This window comes from Gadus morhua, chromosome 3 (genome assembly GCF_902167405.1).
Source record: "Gadus morhua chromosome 3, gadMor3.0, whole genome shotgun sequence".
Classification (NCBI taxonomy): Eukaryota; Metazoa; Chordata; class Actinopteri; order Gadiformes; family Gadidae; genus Gadus; species Gadus morhua.
Genome location: NC_044050.1, coordinates 30,549,646 through 30,575,275, shown reverse-complemented (window position 1 = coordinate 30,575,275; position 25,630 = coordinate 30,549,646). Strand labels below are relative to the sequence as shown.

At 46.6% G+C, this 25,630-nt stretch overlaps 4 protein-coding genes across 8 annotated transcripts in view; 1 reads left to right on the top strand and 3 right to left on the bottom strand.

The window, feature by feature from the left end:
• The window catches only part of cc2d1a (coiled-coil and C2 domain containing 1A), a 24,009-nt gene extending 21,068 nt beyond the window's left edge, over positions 1 to 2,941 (bottom strand). For all 4 annotated transcript variants that reach the window (XR_003976117.1, XM_030351098.1, XM_030351096.1 and 1 more), the window contains exons 1-5: positions 2,775 to 2,941; positions 2,529 to 2,633; positions 2,258 to 2,390; positions 1,612 to 1,715; positions 649 to 870 (exon numbers count right to left, since the gene is read on the bottom strand). Coding sequence is in view for 3 of the 4 variants with exons in the window: in XM_030351098.1 (XP_030206958.1) it covers positions 649 to 870; positions 1,612 to 1,715; positions 2,258 to 2,390; positions 2,529 to 2,600 (531 nt within the window). In the remaining variant the exon portion in view is untranslated. The remainder of the gene's footprint in view (positions 1 to 648; positions 871 to 1,611; positions 1,716 to 2,257; positions 2,391 to 2,528; positions 2,634 to 2,774) is intronic.
• On the top strand, positions 2,604 to 6,291 carry LOC115540100 (uncharacterized). 2 transcript variants are annotated; one of them, XM_030351099.1, is made up of 8 exons: positions 2,604 to 2,736; positions 3,259 to 3,317; positions 3,450 to 3,538; positions 3,623 to 4,371; positions 4,461 to 4,914; positions 4,997 to 5,202; positions 5,507 to 5,590; positions 5,674 to 6,291. In XM_030351099.1, the coding sequence occupies exons 1-8, from the start codon at positions 2,669 to 2,671 to the stop codon at positions 5,744 to 5,746; spliced, it is 1,782 nt and encodes a 593-aa protein (XP_030206959.1). In that variant the 5' UTR covers positions 2,604 to 2,668; the 3' UTR covers positions 5,747 to 6,291. The 2 variants fall into 2 exon arrangements, with proteins under 2 accessions (XP_030206959.1, XP_030206960.1); XM_030351100.1 differs by lacking the exon at positions 3,259 to 3,317.
• nanos3 (nanos homolog 3) lies at positions 5,949 to 7,317 on the bottom strand. The gene has a single exon (XM_030351102.1). The coding sequence runs from the start codon at positions 6,977 to 6,979 to the stop codon at positions 6,422 to 6,424; it is 558 nt and encodes a 185-aa protein (XP_030206962.1). The 5' UTR covers positions 6,980 to 7,317; the 3' UTR covers positions 5,949 to 6,421.
• A 7,266-nt stretch (positions 7,318 to 14,583) lies between these two features.
• Positions 14,584 to 16,679, bottom strand: si:ch211-286b5.5 (GGL domain-containing protein). The gene is made up of 3 exons (XM_030352198.1): positions 16,471 to 16,679; positions 15,483 to 15,645; positions 14,584 to 15,369 (listed from the first exon to the last, which is right to left on the bottom strand). The coding sequence occupies exons 1-2, from the start codon at positions 16,558 to 16,560 to the stop codon at positions 15,520 to 15,522; spliced, it is 216 nt and encodes a 71-aa protein (XP_030208058.1). The 5' UTR covers positions 16,561 to 16,679; the 3' UTR covers positions 14,584 to 15,369; positions 15,483 to 15,519.
• Positions 16,680 to 25,630: the final 8,951 nt, after the last annotated feature.

The window sequence follows — 25,630 nt, the reverse complement described above, 5'->3', positions numbered from 1 at the left end:
TAGTAGTAGTAGTATAGTAGTATAGTAGTGGTACCTTGAGGCCGCGGTCGTAGCGGCGGGCCTTGCTCGTCTCCCCTGAGGCCTACTACTATACTACTACTAGTAGTAGTATAGTAGTATAGTAGTGGTACCTTGAGGCCGCGGTCGTAGCGGCGGGCCTTGCTCGTCTCCCCTGAGGCCTACTACTATACTACTAGTAGTAGTAGTAGTAGTAGTAGTAGTATAGTAGTGGTACCTTGAGGCCGCGGTCGTAGCGGCGGGCCTTGCTCGTCTCCCCTGAGGCCTACTACTATACTACTACTAGTAGTAGTAGTAGTATAGTAGTATAGTAGTGGTACCTTGAGGCCGCGGTCGTAGCGGCGGGCCTTGCTCGTCTCCCCTGAGGCCTACTACTATACTACTACTAGTAGTAGTAGTAGTATAGTAGTATAGTAGTGGTACCTTGAGGCCGCGGTCGTAGCGGCGGGCCTTGCTCGTCTCCCCTGAGGCCTACTACTATACTACTACTAGTAGTAGTAGTAGTATAGTAGTATAGTAGTGGTACCTTGAGGCCGCGGTCGTAGCGGCGGGCCTTGCTCGTCTCCCCTGAGGCCTACTACTACTACTACTACTAGTAGTAGTAGTAGTATAGTAGTATAGTAGTGGTACCTTGAGGCCGCGGTCGTAGCGGCGGGCCTTGCTCGTCTCCCCTGAGGCCGTTGCGTTGGCGACGGCCGCCTGGTACATGGCGATGCGCTCCAGGAGGACGGACTCCGGTCCGCTGGCCCCGCCCGGGGGAGGGCGTGGCTGAGGGGCGGTTACCATGGTGACAGGTGGGGCGGGTCGGGGAGCCTCCTCCTCCACCTCCTCCAACACCTCGTTCAGCTCCGCCTATCGGGAGGAGCACACATTAACCGGGGGATAGGAGGAGAGGAGCAGGAGAGGAAGAGAGGAGGAGAGGAGGAGATGAAGAGAGGAGGAGAGGAGCAGGAGAGGAAGAGAGGAGGAGAGGAGGAGATGGAGAGAAGAGGAGAGGGGGAGAGGGAGAGGAGGAGAGGAAGAGAGAAAGAGAGGGAGGGAGGGCAGAGGAGAGGAAGAAGAGGAGGAGAGGGGGAGAGGAGGAGAGGGGGAGATGAAGAGAGGAGGAGAGGGGAAGAGAGGAGCAGGAGAGGAAGAGAGGAGGAGAGGAGGAGATGGAGAGAAGAGGAGAGGGGGAGATGAAGAGAGGAGGAGAGGGGGAGAGGGAGAGGAGGAGAGAAAGAGAGGGAGGGAGGGCAGAGGAGAGGAAGAAGAGGAGGAGAGGAGGAGGAGGAGAGGAGAGGAGGAGAGGGAGAGGAGGAGAGGAAGAGAGGGAGGGAGGGAGAGAGAAAGAGAGGGAGAGGAGGAGAGGAGAGGAAGAGAGGAGGAGAGGGGGAGGAGAGGAGGAGATGAAGAGAAGAGGAGAGGGGGAGAGGGAGAGGAGGAGAGGAGGAGAGAAAGAGAGGGAGGGAGGGCAGAGGAGAGGAAGAAGAGGAGGAGAGGGGGAGAGGAGGAGAGGGGGAGAGGAGGAGAGGGGGAGAGGAGGACGGGGGGTCAACGACTGAAGGAATGACTCTCTGAGCCAATGGACCACAGAGAGGGACGGGCAGCTACCAGCAGGTCCTCATCGTCCAGGTCTTCCTCTCCCACGTCGTCCTCGTCCAGATCTTTCATGCAGAGAGCCGCCATCCGCTCGATCTCCTCCATGGGGACAGGAGCTGGAAACGGAGACACATGGTCTTCAACGATATTAAAATAATACATATCTAAATGCATAGCGGTGAATGTAAACGGACTGCAATTACACAGCGCTTTTCTAACCAGTGGGCACTCAAAGCACTTAACAATACTGCCTCCCATTCTCCGATTCATCCTCACATCCTCACCTACGGCAGAGTCATGTCCCGCCCACCAACACGCTGAGCGCGTTGGTGGGCGAGGAATGGAGCCATTGGATAGTCTGATCGGTAACCAGCGAATCAGCGCGGTGTGGGAGGGGCAGACTAGCGCCACCCGAAGACTCAACTGAACGTACACGCTACTGTGTAGGTGGCAGTAGTGTAACTTTTTTAACTCTGCGGTGTAACCTTTCTGCCGTACGGGTCAGACCAGAGGCCACAGAGCGGTTGGATAAAGGCAGTTGGCGGTTGGTTTGAGTCTGGGTGTGTGGGCCCCTTAAAAGGAAACAGTTTGTCTTATTGAATCGTGTATAAAATCCTCCATAAAGATCCTGTACAGATGAGGGCACGTCACCGAGCACCTCTGCCTCCGTTCTTCTTCGCCGTTGGTTTCCCTGCCCCTCCCATCAGCGCCAGGAGCTCCGCCTCCAGCTCCTCCTCGTTCCCGCCGTCCTCCGCATCCCCCTCGGGGGTGAGGTCCAGGAGCAGACCCATCTGGGGGACCGGAGGAGGAGCGGTCATAACTGGTTAGGTCAAACTACTGCAAGAAAACACCAGCAACCCTCACGTATACATCTAGATCTATAGATCTATCTAGAGCTAAATCTCCATTAGCTGTCAGAGGCGCGTTACCTGCTTGGCCCGGGCCGCCCCCTGACCCCGCGGGGGGGGGGCCTGACCACGGGGGGGGGGGTTCCGACGCATCCTGATCCTGTTGACTCAGACCGCGGCAGCAGCCTGAGAGAGATGACGTGTTAACTTAATGTTGCGATATGAACCTTATCCTCAGTATGACGTCGCGACTGTCATTCAGTCCTAAAGGGGTACTGAAGATTAGCAGGTAAATCTAACAACCATCAACTGAAGCGAGCGGTTTACCTCAACACGGGCGTCCGGTGATGTCAATAGTGTTAACGAGTCGGTCTATTCAACTTCAGCGGACAGTGTTTATCTGTTACAGGAGAGAACCCCGAGAAGGTTTAGCTTTACCAGTCTGTCAACAGTGGAATGTTCTTCCTGCTCTGCGTCTCCATGGCAACGCCGCTTTACGGCCCACTTTACGGCGGTCGTCCAACACGCGCCTGACGTAAAGATAAAGACAGTACTGTAGCCTAGCCGGGGCTGAGAGTGTTAACATGAACTGTCATCATCGTGTTTGATTTAGTTTAATATGAAGGTTAGGATTACGGCAGACTCCGTTTAAGTATTTTCTAATATAGTGTTCATCACAGTTTATAACTCCGTTATTGTTGTTTCAAAGCCAACTGCTAAGCTAATGTAAACAACATTTAAAACAGAAAACCATAGGAGCCAGGCCAGGGACAGAGATCAGATAGATAAGTGTATTTAATATCCCTATCAGCGCTCTGTGTTTAAGAGGGAAGATGGGAAGAGGCCGAACTAAGAGCCCCTCCAGCCTTGGTAAAGAGCCTTCATAGTGTTCATAGAGAATAACATGACCTTTCATACACCATGTACAAAGAAAGCATGGACCTGAGTGACAACTGCCGCTGTATTAATTGAAGTTTGCATCACGATCTTGTGTTATTGAAGGCCCGGCCCAGCCCCAGCAGAGGGCGCTGCGCTCCAGGAGGAGAGAATCAGCCATGTCCAGTGAAAAGCAAACCAAACATAACCCCCCGGTACTGAAGTCTTTGGAGAATATATGCCTCCTTCAATAAGTCTGTTACATAACCTTACTTATCCAGCGCACTGTTTTTATTTAGGAGGCCCTCCCGCCATGCCCTCCCCAGCCCGCTCCCCCGGGGCCGACCCAGGAACCGGCTCCAACCAGCGGCTGGGCCGGGCCTGGGATGGACGGGGCGGTGAAAGAAAGTGATGGTGAAACATCAGGGCTCACAAGTAGCCTCAAAACCACAACGTTGAGCCAACACAACCCAGACAACAGAGAGGACTCCATGGAGGTAGAGGACCAGAGCCTGACCTCCACCTGTATGGATGGCAACACGATGCATGACAACATGGACCTGTGTGGGGCGCTCACTGAGGTGGGGGAGGGGGGAGAGGCACAGGGCTTCGAGACTCTCTACCCAACAGGAAGGATGGAAGAGGAAGAGGATGGTAATGAACACCAGACATCTGACCCCGTGTGCTCAGCAGAGGACAGGGAGTCTGGTACTGAGCCCGTTGAAGGGATGCTATCGAGGAAGAGGAAGAGGATGGGCGTGTGTGTTCTGACAGAGAAGGAGAGGAGCCACTTCTTAAAAAAGCATGAGAATGAGAAACTCCAAAACGAGGCAGAGGAGAAGAGAGTTGGAGATACGGGTCGCACTGGAGACAGCGACGTGGAGCTGGAGGAAGATCCTGACGAGGAGTCTCACTCAGAGGCAGAAGAAGGGTGGGTGGTGTCCGTGTTAAACTCACCCGTGACTCAAGGCATCAAAGTAGGACCTTTGACAGAGCAGAGTGAGCTGGAGGAGGAACCAGCGCCCCCAACTGGTGGAGCAGGGGACAGGTCAGGCTGATCCGTTCCGGACTGGGTACATTTATTCGGGTGTAAACATGTCAACTGAGTTCCTGTAATGGTTGTGTTCCTCCTTCCAGCTCCTCTGAAGCAGCCTGTGAGGAGGGCAGCGATGCGGTCAGCCCAACAGTTCCCGTCCGCTCAGAGGAGAGCGATCCCCGGGCGAGGGCGAGCAAGGACTGCGGACGCGGGCAGCTCAGCGACAGAGAAGCCCGCCTCCCCATGGAGATGGCAGGAAGAAAAGATGAAGCCGAAAAACAAGAGAATGGGAAGGAGGCTGTGGCAGAGCCCCACCGTGCCCCCACCCAGGTCCCGAGTAGGGTGAACATCGACATAACAGAGAGTCAGCGAGACGAAGTGCAGACCCCCCAGCAGCCCACGGACAGCTCAGCCACAACAGGGGGTCTCTCCGAGACGCAGGGGTCACGGCCCAGTCACTCACTCATGGACACTGGACTAGGAAGGTCCGAACCTATCGGGACGCCGCCGGGCCCTGCTGCAGCAGCCCCTAGTGGCGGGGAGGAGAACGGCAACGTGAGCACTGGGACCAGAAGCAGTGGCTGGTTTTAAAGTGGTTGATAAGTGGAAACCTAGAACTACTTCTTGTGTGTTTCAGAGCGGACCTTTGGAGGAGGTGGACATGGCTGCGTCTCCTGCTCCCCAACCCCTGCTGGCCAGAGCCACCCCCCACCTGGTGGAGGAGGTGGACATGGCTGTGTCTCCTGCTCCCCAACCCCTGCTGGCCAGAGCCACCCCCGACCTGGTGGGCTTCGGACCCTTCGACTACATCTCTGACTCTCAGCTCCAAGACATCAGTCTGATGTAAGGAAAGGCACTCAGGAGCGCCTAAGACATCAGTCTGATGTAAGGAAAGGCACTCAGGAGCGCCTAAGACATCAGTCTGATGTAAGGAAAGGCACTCAGGAGCGCCTAAGACATCAGTCTGATGTAAGGAAAGGCACTCAGGAGCGCCTAAGCACGCGTCTCTTATATTAAGGTCAACAGATTGTTCCTTTGGAAGATTGCCTGAGAGATGAGGAAGAGAATCTTTGCTGCTTTGGGCAACATCACGTCATTATTCTTCCAATAATGCCCATCATCTAATGTCCCACTATGCCCCCCCCAGGGAGGCGCAGGGGGGCGGCCCCCCGTCCCTGGAGGACGCCAGCGCCCAGGTCCGCGGGCTGGGCCAGGAGCTCTCCTACCTGAAGTAAGGGTCACCAGGTTGTGTAATCGTCTTGTTAGACCCACATCTCCTTAACCCAAGTTAATGTTCTCAATGCTTTCTTCCAGTCGCATCATCATGGCGACCCAGAGGAAGGTTGAACTCTTTCGCCGTGGCAACCGGGGCCCCAAGGCCCACTAGAGGCCCTCAGACCCGTTATGGCTCTTCAGTTATTACATCAAGGGCCTTTGGTATTCATACTTTACCTCATTGTTCTCTCGTTCATAAGGCTGACTTTTATTACTTATTTAAGTTGTGTTGCTCACTGTTCACTTGTTAGAGACAAACAATCGAGTCATGCAAGTAATTCATGCACTCGACATTGATGAATCACACCAACAGATAAGAGTTCAAGTGGTTGTATTCAAGAAACACGTTTAACATAGTAAATCAAACAAACAAAAATGAACAAAAACACTCAATTACTAAAAGATTTAAAATGTTGACGAATGCATATGTAATTTCCTATTGGTAGAGATAAAATGGTAAAATGTTTAAAGGATTAGACACCATTCTAGGCACTCGTCTAATATGTGAATCTCAACACCAAGCAGTGTCAGTGAGCTGACAACACAGGCAACAGGCAGATAGTGAGCTCACCACACAGGAACACGTTGACCACACATACATGCTGGCGGTCAGAAGAATAGTCTAGTAAAATAGTAAAATAAGATGGTTAAATAATTGAAGCAAACGTTCATGCAAAAACATAATGAGTAAAATACAAGTAAAAACACAACAAAAACAAGTCCAACTCTAATATTATACTTTTAACTTAAGCCGAAGACTATAGTCCCAGGCGCCGTACCAACAACCTTAACGTTTGGGCTGTGCGTAAACGGAGCAGTACGCGTCGTCCACCAGTGGGCAGAAGCGCTTGGTGTGCGCCCGGGCCCCCGTGGCACCGCACAGGGGGCAGATGTAATCCCTGAGGTAGGGGCACAGCACTTCCCCGGCCGGGTTCTTCAGCCGATGGGAGCTGAACACCTCGGCAGACTCCCCGTTGTGTTTGCAGAAGCCGCAGAACATATCCGGGCCCTTCAGGCCGGCTCTCTGGCCCCTATCTTTGCAGGGCGGTCCAGGGGGGGGGGGCGTCTCCCCGTTACTTTGTGCATTTGCACGCAAGGAATCGAAAGCGCCTCTTCTTTTCCTGAAGTCCAGAGAAGCGGTGGAAGAAGCCCCGGGACGTCGCATGTCAACATGGACCGAATCGCCATTAAGCACGGTACGGAGCCCTAGAGTATTGCATCGGAGCGGATGCTCCAGGGCAGAGGAGGTCTCAGCGGAATTGTCTCTCGCCTGGATGTCCCGTATCGTATCTGCCAGTCCCATGTAGTCTCGCCAGACCTGAAACCCTTGGCTCTCCGATTCCATGCAGCTTGGTTAAGAGAGCAGATGACCACAAAGCGTCATCCTACTCTGCTGCCACTTGCTAGACTTTGAGACTGCCTTACGTAACGATCACTTACTGATCGAATTGTGGTTCTTCAAATTGACCGACACGTGTTGCAGTACACAACAGCGCGTGCGTAACACACATCTGATTGATAATTTGTTGCAAATTTCATCAGGAGCCAATCAGATGGGGGCATGAATTCCCAGGAAACCCTGTTGGTGCTATAGGGCGCCAAAAGCCGTCCCTAGCACCAATAGAAAGCGGCGCTGCAGCATCGTTGTGATATGTTTTGAAAGAAGCAGATCAACAAACATAGTCGGTATAGGCTACCATAACGACATACCAGTTGTTTTATGACTACATACATGGCTCTGATGCCCATGATCCTGTTTGTGCTTACAATAGTCACGTAACGATAGTTACTTTATGTACTGTCGGGCACTTTGTTTACGGTTTAGTCACTTTACACACTTTATTTACTTTCATTGCTAATTCCTTTTGCATTGTGGAATTATTCTTCAAGTGCATCAACAATCTGTGTTGGGCTTTACATGGTGACCTTCTACTTGGTCTCGCTGCAGCCTGTAAGACCATGGTGTAAGACATGGACATCCAACGTCCAAGGGCTGTCACGTGATTCCACTTGCCACCCCATTGACGTCACTGGCAAATAGCGCGGGAGAGCTTCATTCTCTTCTCGACTACTTCGCCAAGATGAGAGCATATAGTCATCATAAATCGTTTAAAAAAACAAGACATTGTGGAAAAAATAAATAAATAAACATAAAAAATAAAAAATAAATAAAACAAAAACAAGACAAAACAAAACAAACAAACAATCAAAACAGTGATCAGTTAGACGTTGTGTGCGAGTTTGAACAGGTGAGTTTTGAGTTGTGACTTGAAGGTTGTAATGGTGTCTGACTGTTTTATGTGTGGGGGGAGGGAGTTCCAGAGCCTGGGTGCTGAACAGCTGAATGACCGGGCACCCATTGTAGTGAGTCGTGATGTGGGGATACATAGTAGTCCAGCAGAGGTTGAGCGGAGGGAGCGGGAGGGAGTGTATTCTTGGAGGAGGTCGCAGAGGTAACTGGGGGCTAGGTTGTGGAGAGCTTTGTAGGTGAAAAATGGCAACCCAGGGTCTTTGTTTTGGCATGAAAACCCATCAAATAAGGCCTCCAGATACCTTTTTAATTGAAAATCGAGTATTACAGTTTGCCCGGTGTTCTGCCAATTTCTGCTACCCATCAAATTCTGCTACCTAGTGAAAATGTGCGATCCTGCGTGCGCACCCATCAGTTTCTGCTACCTTTTAGGCTGATGGTGTATATATTCTTTAAAACATGTTTTTAACTGCGCAATTATCTTAGAAATATGTTTAACATTGCGCCTTTTCACCTGTAAGATCTTCAATATGTGCACACTTCTGATGAATGTAGAAATAAGATGATATATGTGTTATCTTTATGGGTCTGTGAGCGGAGAAAGTTTTCGTCAGTGGTGGAGGGGGAGGGGGGGGGCGACATCTTGTCTTGTTATAACAAGATATTTATCGTGTTACATGTATTCTAAATACTTGTGTTTGTAAAGCTATTGAGGAAAGATGGTGTTACGTATTTTAAGCACATAAGCTGCCCCCACATAGCCATTAGGAAGCAGGATCTAACACACAAGCTGCATTACCCTCACATAGCCACTAGGAAGCAGGATCGAACACATAAGCTGCAATAACTACTCTAGCCACAGATGGCAGCACCTTTAGACAGGTGAGGATGGCGGAGCCATTACGTCACCCCGGTCACGCCCACTTCACATAGGCCACGCCCACCTGACGGGCAAAAGCGCGTGATTCAGATGGAGAGGGGAGAGACTATGGCTGTTTCCCAATGTGAAGGCTGCAGCCTTGCTAGGACGCGTCCTTGCTAGTCGCGTCCTATGAAGATGAGACTAGAGTGCTAGCTCGAGTGCTTCCTAGCGTTCGGACTTTGGAACAACTTGCTAGTGTGGAAGTGCTTCCGCTTTTTAATACTGCGTTTGCGCTTGTAAACACATGTTCGCTTATGAATAAAACATGGCAGCAATCAAGCTGATCGATATTTATTTGACTTTTGTCTGTTATGAATGCGGTCATGTCTCCTTCGCATGGAGCCTCTTTGAGGAAGTCACAAAAGCTTTGTTGCGGTTGATCGAATCGTCTTTATTAAAAAAAAATCCATTAATTTTTTTTACAACTAAGTGAAATTGTCTGAGAACTTAATTCATGCATCACATTTTATAGTTGATTACTATTATGCAGGGGGAAAAAGACAAAGAAAGTGATGATAAACATTTAGATATATTATTTAACTGATCTGATTCATTCATATATACCTACAATCTACCAGTGCTTTGAATACAATTATATACGTTCATTACAAATAACAAACATTGCAAATGATCGGTGGTGCATTTATTTGACCACATGTTTGTGCGCCACCCTAAGGTGCACAAAAGCCTCCGTTTGCTGGGCTGACCCTAAAAAAAAAGATTAAACACAAACATAAATAGGTATACATAAATAATGTAATCTTGTGAGCGAGTAAATTGACATTGGTGACACAGTGGTGTTTAACACCAGCTACGTCCATGCAAAATATAGCAACGTATCATTCAGTAAAAACGTTTGAAAAGTGGCACAGGTCTTTAAAGGGACTCTCACCTTTACAGAGTACACAACTAAGCGTTATTTTTTAGAGTACAAAAGTTCTAGACTCCCATGGGTTGTGTTTAGACTCCCATGGGTTGTGTTTAGACTCCCAGTGGTCATAATATCTACCAGGGGTCTAGTAAACAAGAAATTTAGCAGGTGGCTCAGTGTAATTTTATGGGCTTCGTGTGATACCGTTTTGAGGCCCCATGTTGAAGGACAGTGGTCCCACTGAGTATAAGAAAGGTGTATGAGCATTACAAACAGAGTAGCGGGACAACGTAGCGTCTGAGGCCGAAATGGGTCCCCTAATCGGACTGAATGGTGCGGTTGTTTGCCAACGGTCTGGAGGTCTTCCTGGAGCTCCAGATTAGCGGGACAACGTCGCGTCTGAGTCCGAAATGGGTCCCGTAATCGGACTGAGTGGTGCGGTTGGGTGCCAACGGTCTGGAGGTCTTCCTGGAGCTCCAGAGTAGCGGGACAACGTCGCGTCTGAGTCCGAAAAGGGTCCCGTAATCGGACTGAGTGGTGCGGTTGGGTGCCAACGGTCTGGAGGTCTTCCTGGAGCTCCAGAGTAGCGGGACAACTTCGCGTCTGAGTCCGAAACGGGTCCCCTAATCGGACTGAGTGGTGCGGTTGGGTGCCAACGGTCTGGAGGTCTTCCTGGAGCTCCAGAGTAGCGGGACAACCCCGCGTCTGAGTCCGAAACGGGTCCCCTAATCGGACTGAGTGGTGCGGTTGGTTGCCAACGGTCTGGAGGTCCTGAGAATCATCCAGGGGAGCGGGACCACTTGGCTTCTGAGGCCGAATCGGGTCCCCTTGTCGGACTGAATGGTGCAGTGGGTGGCCAACAGTCTGGAGGTCTTCCTGAGGCTCCGGAGGAGGGTAACTCTGTGAGTCTGAGTCCGAGATGAGTCCCCTAATCGGACTGAATGGTGCAGTTGGTGGCCAACAGTCTGGAGGTCTTCCTGAGGCTCCAGAGGAGGGTAACTCTGTGAGTCCGAGTCCGAGATGAGTCCCCTAATCGGACTGAATGGTGCAGTTGGTGGCCAACAGTCTGGAGGTCCTCCTGAGGCTCCAGAGGAGGGTAACTCTGTGAGTCTGAGTCCGAGATGAGTCCCCTAATCGGACTGAATGGTGCAGTTTCAGTACGCCGTGGACCACTTTGGTCTGCCATCGTCAGTCGCTACTCGCTACTGTCTGCCGTGGAATCAAAACAAACCCTCTAGTTGAGGACGCGCCTTGATGACGCGGGCCCGAATGCTCCACAAGAAGCAGACGGAAAACCTTATATATCCATGCAGCAAACAGACAGGTCTGTCGGCCAATAAGGTCCTTCGGTCTGAAGAATTTTATTGGTTGAAGTTTTCACTAAATATTATGAGAGTAAAATAATTGTTTGTTTTTACTCCTGGTGGGTCTGTCTTGCATATTAGAGTGTTATTACCTTATTAATACCAATTTAACCATATCCAAAAAAAGTGTAAAAATGCAACAAAGGTGAGAGTCCCTTTAAGCTTGATTATTTGCATTAACATGATGAATCTATAAGAACCAATACGGCACAAAACATTTCTGAAAACTTTAATATAACTTCACTTACATTTGAACGTGTCATCATCGAGTCCATCGTCACCTCCGCCATCATCACCTGGTTCCCCGCTGCAGCGGCCAAGGACAAGGCCAAGCTGCAGCGGGTGATACGCTCGGCGGAGAGGGTGATTGGATGCCCCTTGCCCCCCCTTGGGGCCCTGTTTAACAGCAGGGCTCTGGGGAGGGCCAGGAAGATAATGGCGGACCCAGCACACCCAGGCCACGGTCTCTTCGCTCCGCTCCCTTCAGGCAGGAGGTTGCGGTCACTAAAGACTCTAAAAACTAGACATTCGCACAGCTTCTTCCCCACGGCCATCCGACTCCTAAATGCACTGCCCCCCCCCCCAGTCTCCCCACTCAGTGATCTAATGGTCTGTTGTACCCAATCACGTGAGCTCTCTGCACTTTGGCACTCTATATTTATTATATTATTCTTGTCTGTCCTGTTGTAAACTCCACTGTACCAAAACAAATTCCAAACATGTTTACATGTCATGGCAAATAAAGTCTTCTGAATCTGAATCTGAATCTGAATCTACTGCTTTCCCTCTGCCATTTTCATTAATATCCCGTGCAGCGTGTGAACGCAGAGGATTGTGGGTAGTTTGGACTCGTCTAGGATGCAGCGATGCATCCTTGAAAAATCTCGGAATTCTCAAAAACAAAGGACGCGAAAATAGCGCAGCTTTCGAGTGTTCTCAACATTGGAACAGTGCTTGTCGGCGTAGAGACGTCCTTAAAAGGGCGGCCGTTGAGCATGCTTCCTGGACATTGGGAAACACCCCGTTACAACCCCCTCTGGTGGTCGTTCCTATAGGTACACGAGCGGAGAGACACGGGCCTAAGCCCGTGGCTTGAAGCCATCACGGTATTTCTCTCACACGCGTTAGAAATACAATTCCCTCCCTTATGCTTCATAGTTACCATACCGAAACATGCCTACTTTAACAAATAAAGTGAGTTAAAAGCGACCAAGGATTGGACTACTTTCTTCAAGAACAAAATGGAAACAATCGTTTGACCTCCTGTCTCTGGGAACATTCCCGGATGGCTTTGATAAGTCCCAGAAATTAAACCTTAGGAGGTACGCTTCAAAATTCAAGTTAAAGGGTGAGTATCTGAAATACATGCTTGTTTATGACGTCTTTATTTAAGATAGCAGGGGTAAAGTAGCCTATGTGGATAGACCAATTGCCTCTATCAAACAATGCTCCCACTGCAGAATCACATTATATTAAACCACTACTCACCCTATGTACACTGTAAGAATATGGGGAGCATATTTAGATGCTTGTTTATAACGTCTTTATTTAAGATAGCAGGAGTACCGTATGTGGATAGACCAATCGCCTCTATCAAATAATGCTCCCACTGCAGAATCATTATACATCATATTAAACCACTACTCACCCTATGTACACTGTAAGAATATGGGGTGCATATTTTGATGCTTGTTTATAACATCTTCATTGAAGGTTTCAGGGGTACAGTATGTAGATAGACCAATACATACAATAAAATGTGTGGATAGTGTCTTGGTAAGATAGCTCTTTAATAATGAAAGTTCTTTAATGAATGTTCACTGCAGAAGGAGAGCTCTACGTTGGGAGCAGAAGAGCCATTAAATCCAAAGAGCAGGCAAGACAACTCTTTATAGAGTTTCACTCCTCTCCAATGGGGGGACATATGGGCATCCTGAAAACCTGCACAGCAATATCCTCCAGATTTTACTGGCTTGGCATGTCAGTGGACATTAACAACTGGATAGGCCATTTGTTGTTGCGGTTTTGTGTTTTATTAACAGCTACTTTCTTAAAGGTCATGGAATGTGATAAATGCCAGATGTTTGGAAAACCTTTGACTGCTGCCCAGCCATAACAGTGTATACAGGTACATGTGTGCAGTGGTAGCTTATCCAAAAGCTAATAATAAAGAAGTATTGAGTGTAAAAATAATTAAATTTGTTTTACCTTGATAGGTGTCTGCTGTCTGGGAGCTAATTGGTATTGACCTGACCGGACCTCTCCCAAAAACTGTGAATGGCTTCCAGTACATTTTAACAGCCACAGATTACTTCTCAAAATGGGTTGAGGCTTTCCCATTAAAGAAAAAAACTGCAGCTGAAGTGGGACGCCGCATCTGCTCGATTATTTATACACATGGTTGTCCCGAAATAATCTTATCTGACCAGGGAAAGAGTTTGTTAATGAAGTATGTGCGTTTTAATAATATTGTAGTAAATACAATTCAGGAATTATTCCTTTCTGCTTGGAATGTATTATTTTTTTTACTTTAACTGATTTTATTTCAGCTCAACACCAGCCTTTGCAGTATTTTGGCTATTCAAAGAAGTGTGACAGCTGCCTATCATCCCCAAACCAGTGGTCTGGATGAGAACACATTGTTAAACATAACTATTTATTACACCGTCATTTGTTCAGTGCTACAGAAAACATAATGCTTTTAGTGTCTAGATAGCATAAACAATAGGGAGGCATTTGTGACATGTATATATTTAAGTATAGTATTTGTGTGAATAGTTTTTCTAAATGTTTTTTCTTTTTTATTCACAAATTATACATTTGTAGTGTACCATGATTTATTTACTCACAGAATGACTCAAATGTGTGTGCATAATACCGTACAATGTATCTCATTGTAAATTGTAATTCTCTTTTTTGTTTTATTTGGTAGGTGCAGTGTGGATTGTGCAGTCGGTGGCCACATTTTGAGTGTGCCCAATATGCCCATTCAAATAAGGCTGTATATATTTGCAAGAAATGCCTTAAAATAAAATAAGGATTTGAGATGTTTTGGTTGTTTTTAGTATTATTTTATGGATCTTTTGAATAATTATAATCAATTAAATATATAAACACACACAGAATCCCATTCACAAATATATACAAGTTTTAACAATACTTTGCTACACTTTTCTTGTTGAAGTTATTTATTTAGTTTAATTGTGTGAATAGTTTTTCTAAATGTTTTTTCTTTTTTATTCACAAATTATACACGCCTTACGTCATGCTTGTGACGTAAGGTAGCATTTTCTGATGGGAAGCATGATATGATAGACTCCACTATCGAGTCGCACCACGGTAGCAAAATCTGACAAGGGAGCAGAAATTGGATTGCTTTGCGTTCCTGGTTGAATTGACTAAACGTTGGTTTGAATCATTTGTAAACGGTGCTACTGTCAGTGTCCACCAACAACGCCATCCCTTAAAACTCTTGTAGGTGCAATTAAATGTGTAATATATTTGTTTACAAATAAATGATCCAATAATGCTACACAATGGATGATTTTGATAATACAATTTAATACATTCTGTTTAAAATACTAGAAAAGTTAAGGCAGATTAATTTAACAATACATTTAGGATTAAGGTTAAAGGCACAGAATTTCAGTGTGGAAAGGTATAGATTAAAAAGCTAAAATGTAAATCACACAATTCACTGAATTCCAGAAATAGTTGAAAAAAGTAATCTTTCAATGTGTGTGCTTTTGAGTTGAATCGATGGTGGTCACTGCCCTGGATAAATCTTTGAATTAGCAGAAACTGTTAAAGCAGAAATCTATTTTGTTGGAATATTGGTGAATAAATGGACTAAATGATGAGATGAAAATCAAACCAGGCAGCACACCATCAATAGAGAAAGGAGCTGTGGCCTGTGTCGATTCATAATCAACAGATCCACTTGTTTCTAACATGGTGCAGGCACACAGCTGCAGTCATTTGTTTAATAAAATACAGGCTGATGAATGCTTGTGATGTATTAAACATTGGATTCAAAGCAAGAGTCCTTAAAACAATCTTAAGTGAATAAATTATTAATCAAAGCAACACCTTACTTTGAAGTCTGCCTAATTTACACAGTTCTACAGAGTTTAGAACGAGACACTGTTTGGCACAGTTCAGAGTGCGTAATACATGATGGCACCACTAAGTTAATAAGAGTGTCAGTTTACCAGGAACCATTGCCCCGTTACCCCTCCGCCCTGGCTGCTGTCCGCAAAAAGAGCAGAAAGAGCAGAAAGCCTTCAAAGGGACGTAGCTGCAGAACTCATTCATGTTTCTTATTACCCTGAAAGAGGCAAAGAGGAACACAAACGTAAAGTCACTGAAACAAAAAATGGATTTCGAATTCTGCTCAAATTATTCTGCTGAGCGAGGCAAAATGTTTTGAATTGAACCGACCTGCATCATTACTGCTGGAGAACCCATCTCCTCATACCTAGAACAGGCTGCAGGACTTTGGGGGTCTGAAGGGGTTCTCACTGGAAGGGATTCCCACCAGCAGGGGATCTTTGGACGCGTTTTGCAGACAGAAATTCCTCAATTCAGCGGCAGCTTGGGACACCTTCAGAAACACAAACACTATACTTATATATTGGTTCATTTTTTTTGTAGTACAAGCGATATATTACTGATGAATATTAACACTGACTTATTTTGCATTTCACCAAACCCTTACTTAATGCAGGTAATGCACCCAACAGAGATAACTCTAGAAAGTAGTTCAACAAACTGTAGATCCACACTTTAGAAGAGGCTTTACCGCATAGATCTACAGTATGTACTGAAGCCTTAGAAGAGGCTTTACTAATCTAAGGGTTTACTACATAGACCTACAGTATCTGAAGCCTTAGATTAGGTTTTGCTAATCTAAGGCTTTACTACATAGATCTACAGTATGTACTGAAGCCTTAGATTAGGCTTTACTAATCTAAGTCTTTACTACAAAAACCTACAGTATGTACTGAAGCCTTAGATTAGGCTTTACTGATCTAAGGCTTTACTACATAGATCTACAGTATGTAGTAAAGCCTTAAATAAGGCGTTACTAATCTAAACATTTATACGTAAATTGAATGTGCTAAAATAAACACTTCACTCATTAGTCAGTTCCCAAACTTTATAAAGATAACATTGCTTACATTCAATAGTTCATGTAATTAACACATTTTCGAACTTAGAAACAAACCTTTCAGCACAGTGAGAAACATCCGCAAAACTGTGCAGCGATAGTAAAGTGTAAAGTAATCCTAAAAGTTTTAAGTGATAAAGTGTTAAGTAATGTTGTTGTGGATCTCATGACGTCATGCCACCAGCTAACGGCTAGCTCCTCTTCCGGGTTCGTATGCTACCGTCCAGCTAACAGCTACCTCCTCTTCCGGGTTCGTACCTGGATCCTGCGGACGCTCGCCTCCACCCTCAGCTGCTTGACGGCCCGTTGAGCGACGACCAGGCTGCTGCTACAGTTGTTGTTAGACATGACGGCGATAATTAGCTCAATAAAGCGGTGAAGTCCCGAGGGGAGATCCCTGATCCAATCCGAACCCAGGGGGAGGACATCAGCGACATCAACCACTCCTTAACCCGCCCCTTTTGCGCAATCGATTCTCATTGGCTCTTCGTCGATCGATCAAAGAGCTCCGATAGCGACGCAAACACACGCACACACGCACGCACGCGCACACACACGCACACACACTTTGTTTTCTGATATTTCATTTTTGTAAATGTAACGTTGTTTTGAATGTCTGGCAGTAAACCTTGAACTTGAATCCTGTCTGTAGTCCTTCTACGGCCCTTATTCCAGCGTTGGTGTTTATCTCTGGGGCTTCACGAGGTTACCACGCCCTGGTTCAACGTCGCCATCTTCATCTAACATTTCTGCACTATCGACAAGTTTAGACACAATCAAATAACGACTCAGAGGTCCCTTTTGCTTGTTTTAATGAGACTCCGTTTGAGTTTATTGTTTACTGACTTGGGTAAACGATTTGGGGTGAGTATCTGAATCTGGCATCTGAAATATTTACATTTTGGAGACCGATCCTTGCCAGCTTTATGAGGAACAAGGTGATTGCTTGGTTGCCCAGGGATACGCTGAACAGAATCAGGCCCAAGTCATTTCACCAAAATTATCCTAAAGCTACATGCATCATTGACTGTACTGAGGTCTTCGTACAAAGGCCACGGAATTTAAGAAAAAGATCACAAACTTATAGTAATTACAAACATCATAACACATATAAACTCCTATACTGTATTGCCCCCAATGGCTATGTCATGTTTGTATCAAAACTTTTTGGTGGAAGGGCCAGTGATAATTTCATAACAAAGAACAGTGGTTTTGTTCATCACCTGATCCCTGGTGATGAGATTTTAGCAGATCGCGGATTCACCATCATGGATATATTGCCTCCAGGAGTGAGCCTAGCTCTTCCTTCTCTCACACGTGGACATAAGGAGCTGTCTGAACATGAGGTGACATCCACGCGACGCCTAGCGAATGTCAGAATTCACATTGAGCGAGCAATTCGAAGGCTGAACATTTTTAAGATTTTGTGTAATGTTATGTGTGGTAGGGTGCAAAGTGTTGATAAGATTGTAAGTATTTGTGCAGGGTTATGTAATCTGCAACCTCAGTTAATCCGTAACAGTACTGAAGGAAGAAGAAACACCTGAACTGTGTACAGTATACCAAATATTAATTTGTATTTCAACAGAAAAATCAACAGAGCAAACAACAGTTTCAGACAACAATGTAATTAGTTAAAATGTTCAGGTTTAAACTGTGAACAAATGTCAAACTCTTTATGTGTATTACCGGTAAGTTGTCATGTGAAAGCACATTAAAGAGCACATTATAGAGCACATATGTAGAGCACATATGTATATGTATATATATGTGTACATTTATTTATTTATATCTATATTTATATTAATCCTCTATACAGTTCTCTACATTTATCTTTTATTTTACTTGAATCCTGTTTTACTTCTATTATTATCTCTACTTTCTATATTAGCTAAGGGTTTATTGTTTACTGTTTACTGTTTTTGTTTACTTTTTATAGTTAGTTAGTTAGTTAAGAGTTTATTGTTTATTTTATATTATTATTATTATAATTATTGTTTACTGTTTATTTTACTTTTTATAGTTATCTAAGAGTGTATTGTTTATCTTATATTGTAGATAATTTAATATTGTGTTGTGTTTCTTTCTGTAAACTACTGGACAATCAATTTCCTTGAGGGAGTCATCCCAAAAGGATCGATAAAGCCTAATCTTATCTCTAATCTAAAGTGTAATAGCTACTTGAGCCCACAAACTTTCATGACCCCGTGTGCAATTCTTGTTGCTACTGCTGGTAGCAGATGCTGAAAGTACACCCTCTTCAGGTGGCAGATTTTGTTCATTGTCCACTCTTCGTTGTAGGGTACATCTACGATCACATTTTCATTTGGGGTCCACACCATAAATTTACAATTCCTTTTTTTTTTGCACAGTGCATTGCCACCTGGACCTGATAGTAGTACCCTAACCCAGATGCTGTTTCCCTCAGAATGTACTTTCCATCACTCAATCTAACATCGTATTTGTTGGAATCTATCATTTTTAGTAGACTGCCACCATGTGCTTCAAGCTTTTTTGCTGTGGGACACTTAATCTCTAGAATAGTATCTCTGTCAGTATCTGTGATTATGCCATTGAGACTGGCACCAAGCCAATTTTCTTGATCATGCACAACCAGGCCTGTAGTCTCCATTGTAAACCCTGTTGTCTGCTCGAAACATTGTCTAGCCAAAGGCTCAGCTTGTTGACCGTACCTAGTAGCCTCATTTCCAGAAAACCTTGTGTTCAGTTTTCTTTCAACCCAGTTTGTTGGGTCTGCCTTTTTTGGTACCTCAGATGCCTCACTACTGGTTATTCTTACTTGTCTTTGGTCCAGACACAGCTGACTATTCTGGCCCTTGGTCTCCGTTTCTAATCTCTGCCTGTCCTGTTCCCCACATTTTATATAAGTTTCAAATATTGTGTTGCAAAGGGTGCATTTTTGTTCTGCACACATTGTATGCTCAAGGTGGACCTATTGCAGTGTGTGCAGTCTGTGGCTGAGCAGTAAACACATGATTCAAAATGGTTCCAGGAATCATACATAACCCAACCATGTCTGGTGCTGACAAATGTGCAATAACATGTTCATCTGTCTCAAATGCAGTAGAAATTACACTCATACATTTTCTGGGACCTGTTTGCATATTTTCCACAGTCTCTGGCACTACATTGTCACAGGTAGACCGGTTCCAGGCACATGCTGTGTCTGTGCAGGCCAGGCCTTTGAATCCTCTTGCTGTTGCATCTTTAATTTTGTACAGTAGTCCTGCTGTATGGCTACAACACTTCCCTCGGGCCGGCCACGCAGTCACACACACATTCAAGAATTTTGCCATCTTCTCTCTGTATGGTTACTGACACATTATGGTACGAGTTCACTGCCTGTGAAAACCTCACGACACATTTGAACCTGATGAGCTGATCTGCGATGGCGTGAAGTATCTGGCCAATCCATCCGGAGCTCAAATAATTCTGACCTTCAATCAGTGCCCTGAAGTTTACGTTCTGAAGCTCATCGCATGCCAGACAATTAATGAAATAATCCTGAATACCTGTAAGAACATGTATTTTATTCCTACAACTGCTACAACTGGTCATGGTTAGCTATTTGCAACTTGTGAAGCTTGTGAACATATTAGCAAACACAGTTAATAATGGCAGCTAGGTTTTATTGTTGTCATCAATCAATACACATCTTAATACATTACGTTGTCAATAAATTACCTTCATTGGTAAGTTTTGGTCAGTGCCTGACATCATCTACCCAATTGTTCATGTTGTTTCCACCTGTCACTACGAAAATTCCACGAGCAGGATGCTTTTCACTGAAAAACCATTAGAGGGCAGCGGCAAGTAACATTCCAGCAACGCAGCAATGGCGACAGGCAAAGATGGCGGCCCCCGTAGATTTTGCGGCGGATTAGTGTATACAGAGCAGGACCCAGAAGAGGTCAGAAACTCTAGAAGCAGGGCAACCTCGGCAAACCGACTTGGATCTCAGATCTGACGCCTCGCCCACACTTCAAGCGTTTTATTATTTCGCTCGGTCGTTGGAGGAAAACATGGACGCCACCCGGAAAGCAGTTGTCGCGGTAGCATTGGCAGAGGACCAGGCGCTCCAAAATAAGTAGGCCATAGGCAGAGATACGGACGCAGTAAGGTATTGCAGTAATACGAGTGATTGAAATTGCCATTTAAACCACCAAAGCGTTCCAAGCACAATGAAAACAGTTCATGCTTCGAGTCACACCGGGCGCAGCCATCTTCAATTCTGTCTCGGAATTTTGCTCGGTCACCACTGAGTTCAACCGAGATGGCGAGTTTGCCGTCCAAGGAAAAGGGGCGTGTTCGTGCGTGTCGCTAGGCAACATCCTCCGACCTCCGAGACGGATGGATAATAAAATGCAGCATAACGCCTCGTTTCCACATACGTATGTTTTTCGTATCTGTGCTTCCGTAAATATACGGAAGGGGTCGGTAGTGTTTTACGTACGGACATGAATTTATTTACGGACAGCCAAAAAGATGGGGGAACGTATGATAATGGCTATTTTTAGGAGAGCGGTACTTTGGAACATGAGGATCGACATATACAGAGATAAAAACAAAACCAACCAGGCTTGGAAAGAGATCGGCGAGGAGTTTGGCATGCCAGATACTTACATGTTTTGTGAAAAACATAACAACTTTCATACGGTATCTCCGTAAAACGACGGCGAAAGTTAAAAAATTTTAACGTATATAACGGACATACCGGACAGAAATTTTAAGGAGGGGAGGAGTCTCGGAGGAAAAACGGACATTACGGAGAATGACATAGGAATTAATGGACTTTCGGTCGGAGACGGTTGGATCGCATACGAGAATGTACGTATGTGGAAACGAGGCGTAAGCGTCTCCATGCGTGGATATACAATTCCCCTCCATCTGCTTCATAGTAACCATACCGAAACTTTACCAAATAAAGTGAGTTAAAAGCGATACTGATTCGATTACCCTTTCTAAAGAACACGACATATAGCAGTGCTATATAGTAATTTTGGTCAAATAAAGGCTAGGAATACATCGTGTTGAATGAATACGTATCTGAATTCACATGTATTAGAAACGGGTAACCTTACCTTGTTGTCGTAGGAACCACACACGAGCGTTCGCAAATCGGTTGTTCGTTCAGCCTGGTTTCCGGTAGCGGTAAATCGCATCATGGAATGCACGCCATTGCACGGTTCTCAGCTGAGTCAGTCAGACTCAGTGGAGTTAGTGCTACCGGAAACTCGACTGAACGAACAAACGATTCGCGAACGACTCCTCTTGGCGAACTGAATCACGCGAACTGGGTCACGGAAACAAATCATTAAATCCACCACTAGGGCACGTCACTGACTGAACTTGTTCTGTGCTTTACTATAGGTTAACTCAACCGTAACAACAGAGACTTGCTGCCACCTAGTGGACCAGCGGATTAACATTTTTTAATTACTCTGCCCAGTTGTCACTGGGCAGAGTGCCATTATCAGACACCGCCAACTCAGGCAGTCCATGGTTACTGAAGCTGGTACGCAGGCACTCAATGGTGGTGGCTGAATTGGCAGAGTTCACCGGATACACGTCCATCCATTTTGAATGTGCTTCTACGAGCACAAAAAACATTTTTCCCATGAACGGTCCGGCATAATCCATGTGAATACGACACGGAGCTGGTGCCGGGACGTTGCGATGCTCCTGACATGTTGTACAGGCCTTTACCGTATCCTCCACCACTTTGTCAAGCTTCGGCGACCATAGGTTACTCCTAGCCAATGCTTTCATCCTGGAGACTCCCGGGTGGCATTGATGAAGTTGTCTCATGACACTTCCTTGGCCTGGTTTTGGCACAACCAATCTCGACCCCCTCATCACACAGCCATTTTGAATACCAAGGTCAGGTTTCCTCACCTCATAAGGGGCAAACTCCTCCCCTTTTTCTTTTGCTGACCAGCCGTTGTGTACAATTTCTCGCACTCTTGATAGTACTGGATATTTGTCTGTCCATGCTTTCACTTGATCAGCTGACACAAGTGTGATGTCAGAGCTCCCCAGCATGAGAACCCTCTCCTCCGACGTCTCCACTTCAGGTGTATCTGGCAAAGGAAGGCGGCTGAGAGCGTCTGCATTGCTGTGATGTTTTCCTTCGTTATACACTATTGTATATTCGTAGGCTCTCAGTGTTACCCTGCGTTCACACCAAAAGATACAAAAAGTTGCCGCGCAGCACGATCCCATTCAAAGTGAATGTAGAGACGCGTTGCTGCTTTGCTGCCGCAGCACTTGCTGCCGAGAAAACCGGCAGCAAAATTTGATTTGCGGCGAGGCAAAATCTGATTTGCAGCGCAGCACGCCCGTGCCCGCTGCCGGGCACGGGCGGCGGGCGCGTTCACGTATTTTGCAGCGCGTCAAATGCTGCTCGAGTTGAAATATTTCAACTTTTCGGCAGCAAACGCATGATGACAGCCAATCAGCGTTCAACAGCGTTGCCACTGAGGCGTTGCCACTGAGTGACATGCCGTAACAGCCAATCAGTGTTACTCCCTTGGAGTGACCTAGAGTTCACTACCGTTACATTAATTTAGTAACTCGAAAAAACCCACAAATCAGCATTTTGTAGTGTAGTTGTGTTTACAGTTAAACTAAACTATGAGTATGCTAAAGGGCTAGAATAACAACCCCAAACAAAACCCAGTTGGGTGGCAGGCAGCACCAGCCTTCCAGGCTCCGAATGGTCTCATGAACCCATAAACGAGGGGCATTCCGACGTCTCTCCCTCTTCCACAACAGGTAAAGACATGCAATGCTCGTAATGTCGGCCATGGTTGTGAATGAATTCAGAAGCACCGCGGGCAAAACTTGCCGTGCCGCGAAACTTCCCGCGCTGCAAAACTGCGGCGCAGCAAAACTTTTGCTGCGGGTCAAAACCTTTGCTGCGGGTCATAACCTTTGCTGCGCAGCAAAACTTGATTTGCTGCGCCGCAAAACTTCGGCGACAACGCGTTCAGTGTTGTCGCTGCAGCAAATGCATCTTTTGGTGTGAACGCAGGGTTACAGCCCACCTTTTGATTCCGGGCGAGGCCATTTGTGGTACTGCTTTCATCTCATTGAAAACTGACAACAAGGGCTTGTGGTCTTTTCACTATAGTGAATTTCAATCCATAAATGTATTTATGGCAGCGCTGTATTCCAAACATCACAGCGAGCCCTTCCTTATCCAGTTGTGAGTAGTTTTTTTCTGCTGTGTTTAGTGTTCGTGAGGTGAAACCTATGGGTCTTTCAGTTCCATCTGGCATGTGGTGTGACAGTACGGCACCTACCCTGTATGGTGCGCATCACATGACAGCACAATGTCCTTCTCTGGATCGTAATGCACAAGCACCTACCCCGTATGGTGACGCATCACAGGACAGCACAATGTCCTTCTCTGGATCGTAATGCACAAGCACCTGAGCCGACTGCATGAGTTCTTTAGAGTTTTCAAAGGCTGCTTGTTGTGCATCTCCCCACTGCCACTTTGTGTCTTTTTGTAGCAGTTTGTGCACCGGAGCAAGGACAGTAGACAGATTTGGTAGGAACTCGTAATAGTTTAACAGTCCCAAATATGCCTTCAGCTCTGTCACATTTGAAGGGTGAGGGTGCCTCTTTGATCGCTTCCACCTTCTCATGCACTGGGTGGAGTCCTGTTGCATCCTATTTGTGACCCAAAAGTATCACTTCCTCACTCATGAACACACACTTGGTCCTCTTGAGCCTTAGACCGACCTCCTGTAGCCGTTTCAGCACCATGGTCAGAGTCTGCAGGTGCTCTTTGTCGTCTTTTCCCATCAGCAGGATGTAATCCAGGAAGATGGCCACACAAGGTTTGCCCTGCAGCAGTCCCTCCATGGCATGTTGGAAAATAGCCGGACATGTTGAAACTCCAAAAGGTAGCACTCTGTATGTGAACAAGCCTTTGTGTGTATTTATAGTTACATACTTTTTTGCCTCCTCATCCAATGGAATCTGGTGGTAAGCGTGACTCAGATCTAATTTTGAAAATGTCAGTTTTGAGAATTGGTTCACAGTCAGTTTGTAGTCTCCGCTCAGCCTTGCTGTGTCATCTGGCTTCAACACAGGGACCAGCGGCGCTGCCCACTCAGCATATTTTACTGGTTCAATTATCTTCTCGGCAAGGAGACGAGTTCAGCCTCAACTCTCCCTCTCAAGGCGTACGGGACGGGTCTGGCTTTAAAAAACCTGGGGGCTGCTTCCTTGTCCACATATATTTTTGACCTCCCCCAAAGTCTTGTCTTTAACCTGGAGCATCTGTGGCTCTGGTCTCCGCTGTGCCTTCTCTAGGGTCTCTGTCTGAACATGGTGGATCTGGGGTTCTAGTCTCCACTGTAAACCTAACCTCCTAATCCGGTACCTGCCTACTAGACTAGGGCCTGAACCTGCCGTCACTACCAATGGTAAGTTCCCTTCTAGCTGTTTATGCTGTACTTTAACCACTGCTGCTCCCACAACATTTACTTTATGTCCCCCCCAACATTTACTTTATGTCCCCCCCAACATTTACTTTATGTCAGACGTACAGCCTCCTCACGAGGCTGTACGTCTGACTGACGAGGTTCCTCACGAGGCTGTACGTCTGACTGACGAGGTTCCTCAAGAGGCTGTACGTCTGACTGACGAGGTTCCTCACGAGGCTGTACGTCTGACTGACGAGGTTCCTCACGAGGCTGTACGTCTGACTGACGAGGTTCCTCACGAGGCTGTACGTCTGACTGACGAGGTTCCTCACGAGGCTGTACGTCTGACTGACGAGGTTCCTCAAGAGGCTGTACGTCTGACTGACGAGGTTCCTCACGAGGCTGTACGTCTGACTGACGAGGTTCCTCACGAGGCTGTACGTCTGACTGACGAGGTTCCTCACGAGGCTGTACGTCTGACTGACGAGGTTCCTCACGAGGCTGTACGTCTGACTGACGAGGTTCCTCACGAGGCTGTACGTCTGACTGACGAGGTTCCTCACGAGGCTGTACGTCTGACTGACGAGGTTCTTCACGAGGCTGTACGTCTGACTGACGAGGTTCCTCACGAGGCTGTATGTCTGACTGACGAGGTTCCTCACGAGGCTGTACGTCTGACTGACGAGGTTCCTCACGAGGCTGTACGTCTGACTGACGAGGTTCCTCACGAGGCTGTACGTCTGACTGACGAGGTTCCTCACGAGGCTGTACGTCTGACTGACGAGGTTCCTCACGAGGCTGTACGTCTGACTGACGAGGTTCCTCACGAGGCTGTACGTCTGACTGACGAGGTTCCTCACGAGGCTGTACGTCTGACTGACGAGGTTCCTCACGAGGCTGTACGTCTGACTGACGAGGTTCCTCACGAGGCTGTACGTCTGACTGACGAGGTTCCTCAC